The sequence below is a fragment of the Cynara cardunculus genome (assembly GCF_001531365.2).
Source record: "Cynara cardunculus var. scolymus isolate 2C chromosome LG 7, CcrdV1, whole genome shotgun sequence".
NCBI classification, from domain to species: Eukaryota; Viridiplantae; Streptophyta; class Magnoliopsida; order Asterales; family Asteraceae; genus Cynara; species Cynara cardunculus.
The window spans coordinates 13,318,434-13,320,942 of NC_037534.1; the positions used below are offsets into that span (position 1 = coordinate 13,318,434).

The 2,509-nt window shown below is 27.5% G+C and overlaps 1 protein-coding gene across 1 annotated transcript in view; it reads right to left on the bottom strand.

Annotated features, from left to right (window-relative positions):
- Positions 1 to 2,148, bottom strand: part of LOC112515347 (protein ZINC INDUCED FACILITATOR-LIKE 1-like) — a 12,284-nt gene extending 10,136 nt beyond the window's left edge. The window contains exon 1 of the mRNA XM_025122107.1: positions 1,843 to 2,148. Within this exon, the coding sequence (XP_024977875.1) occupies positions 1,843 to 1,990 (148 nt within the window). The 5' untranslated portion in view covers positions 1,991 to 2,148. The remainder of the gene's footprint in view (positions 1 to 1,842) is intronic.
- Positions 2,149 to 2,509: the final 361 nt, after the last annotated feature.

The following is a 2,509-nucleotide window of genomic DNA, read 5'->3' on the forward strand; positions in this document are numbered from 1 at the left end:
AATCTAATTAATTTAATATATGAATTAAATAATATGTTATGCCAATTTTTCTTTAAACTAATGTGATATATTCTTTTCAAGATAAGTATTTTACTTATGAAAAAACAAAACAATTCTTATTTTTCTAGGTCAAAAAAGTATATTTTTTAAACCTTTTTTATAAGTGGTAGGGAAATAAATTATGATCTAAAAGTTTTTTTAATATTGTTACATTAATGAATAATTTAGATTTTTTAATTAATCTAATATATAACGTTAAATGTTTGAAAGTACAATGTTGTAATAAGAAATGTTATGTCAAGTACGTGGATGATAAGGTGACATGAAAACATTGTATAAAAAATCTCTAAAATCATATACTTAAAAGAAAAAAGAATTTTTTAATCTTTTCCATCAATAAGGGATAAAAATTAAAGGTTTATAAAAATAATATTTTATTAAATATGTTAAATATTTTAATGATATTATTAATGTTAGGATCTCGTTAAAATCAAAAAATTTAATATTTTATTTTAACAAAATTATAATTGATAAAACATTAAACTTTTTAATTTTGAATAAAAAAAATATTAAACTTTCTTATTATGAATGATTAAATTCATGAATTTTCTATAAATTTAATCATCAAACTTTTAAAAATTAGTTACTTACATATCTTTGACCCAAATAAGCTACCTACATTTTGATTCTCTCTCTTATGATAGATCAAAGAGAGAGAGAGACAGAGACTAAGGGCATCTTCAATGGATGACACTTTACCAAAGTGTTATGGACTGCCACATCAGCATTTCACTCACCATACAACTCTATCATTTTATACTCATACTCCATAACACTCCAATGAGTTTAATGAATTTCCACATCATATATATATATATATATATATATATCATAATTAAATCCTTACAAATTTAATTATAAAAGAAAAAATAAATTAGTGGGTCCCATTGACCTCCCCATGATGCGTACAATGGTCATTAACCTCTATTCCATTAACCTTCATTCACAATGCATGATGCATGTAATGACTCCTCATTAACCTCCATTGGAGATGCTCTGGCAAGGGCCAACATCGTGTTAGGCAATATGAACAACGTTGGGGTAATAGGGGGTGGTGAAGGGGTAGCGATACCATTGTTTGTGAAGGGTTTTAATGACGTAGATTCTGGAAATGGTAAAATTAATTTAGTTTTATTTTTACTTTAAAACTTTCATAGTCAACTACAAGTAGCTTATTTAAAACAAAATATGTAGGTAATCAATTTTTAGAAGTTCAATGCTTTATTCATTCAAGAAAATATTTAGAGATTTAATCATTCAAATAAAAAAGTTTAATAGATTTTTCATCCAAAAAATAATCTAAATACTTAATTATTTAAAATAAGTTAGACCGTTTTTAAATAAAAACATCACTTTCAACCGAAAATCCAAAAAATAATGAAATGATGGTTAACGGAATGTGGAGAGACACAGATCCCGGAAAACAATTAATGACAACAAAAGGAATGGTAGAGGGTACGATTTCTTTGGTAAATAAAAAATGATTTATTATAATAGACGTGAAAATATATTTAATAAATTATCAATTTTTTACCCTTTTTGGGTACCATTCTCGAAAGTATATAGAGTTAACGTAACTGCCAAAATATTAGGTATTTGGTTCCCTATTTTTCATTTTTTTAAATTAATAAATTACATATAATATTTAATTTTTGATTTACACATCATTAATAATTGGAAATTAGATATTGAAACATACTGAATTTCATATATATATATATATATATATATATATATATATATTGAAAATTAGATGTTGAAACGGCATAAATATGTACTTACCGACGCATAAGACGGTGACCCAAATGATAATGAGTTCCTTGAGCGGTAACCCGGTTTGCATCCGTTTTTGTCGATCCACTTTACAACCGGGACAGTTTTCATGGTATACATGCTCCAACAGCTTGTTTTCCAGTTCACTGTTCGTCATTTTTCCGAACCAAAACTTTGTTTTTTCTTCTCTGAACCAAGATCACGTTTTCAACTTCTGATCCTGCTTTCAAATCTGTATCGGTATTTGAACGTTGAATTCAACCGCAAACCAACTTGAGTTTTTTCTCCTCTTTTTTGTTGGAAGAGCAGAGGAGAACGAGGAGGAGAAGTTGGAGTTTGATTTTTTGATAAGAAAGAATCCAAACATCCAATGATATACTAAGAGTAAATTACAAGAATGGTCCTTAAACTATTGTTGAATTGTCAAATTTCGTCCTTGAAATTTTACTAATTTTGTCCTCGTAAAAAGAATCAATGACAAATTAGTCACCGTGGATTGTGGTTGGTAGAGTTAACAAGATCGGTGGTGGATGAGTGGATCGTCTATGTCACAATATTCATGGTACGGATGATAATGAGTGGGATTGATTTGGATTTTGACCCCACGATTTGGATTTTTATTAGGGATGTTTGGGATTGTTTATAAATTTTAATTTATTGGCTTATTTCAGTATGA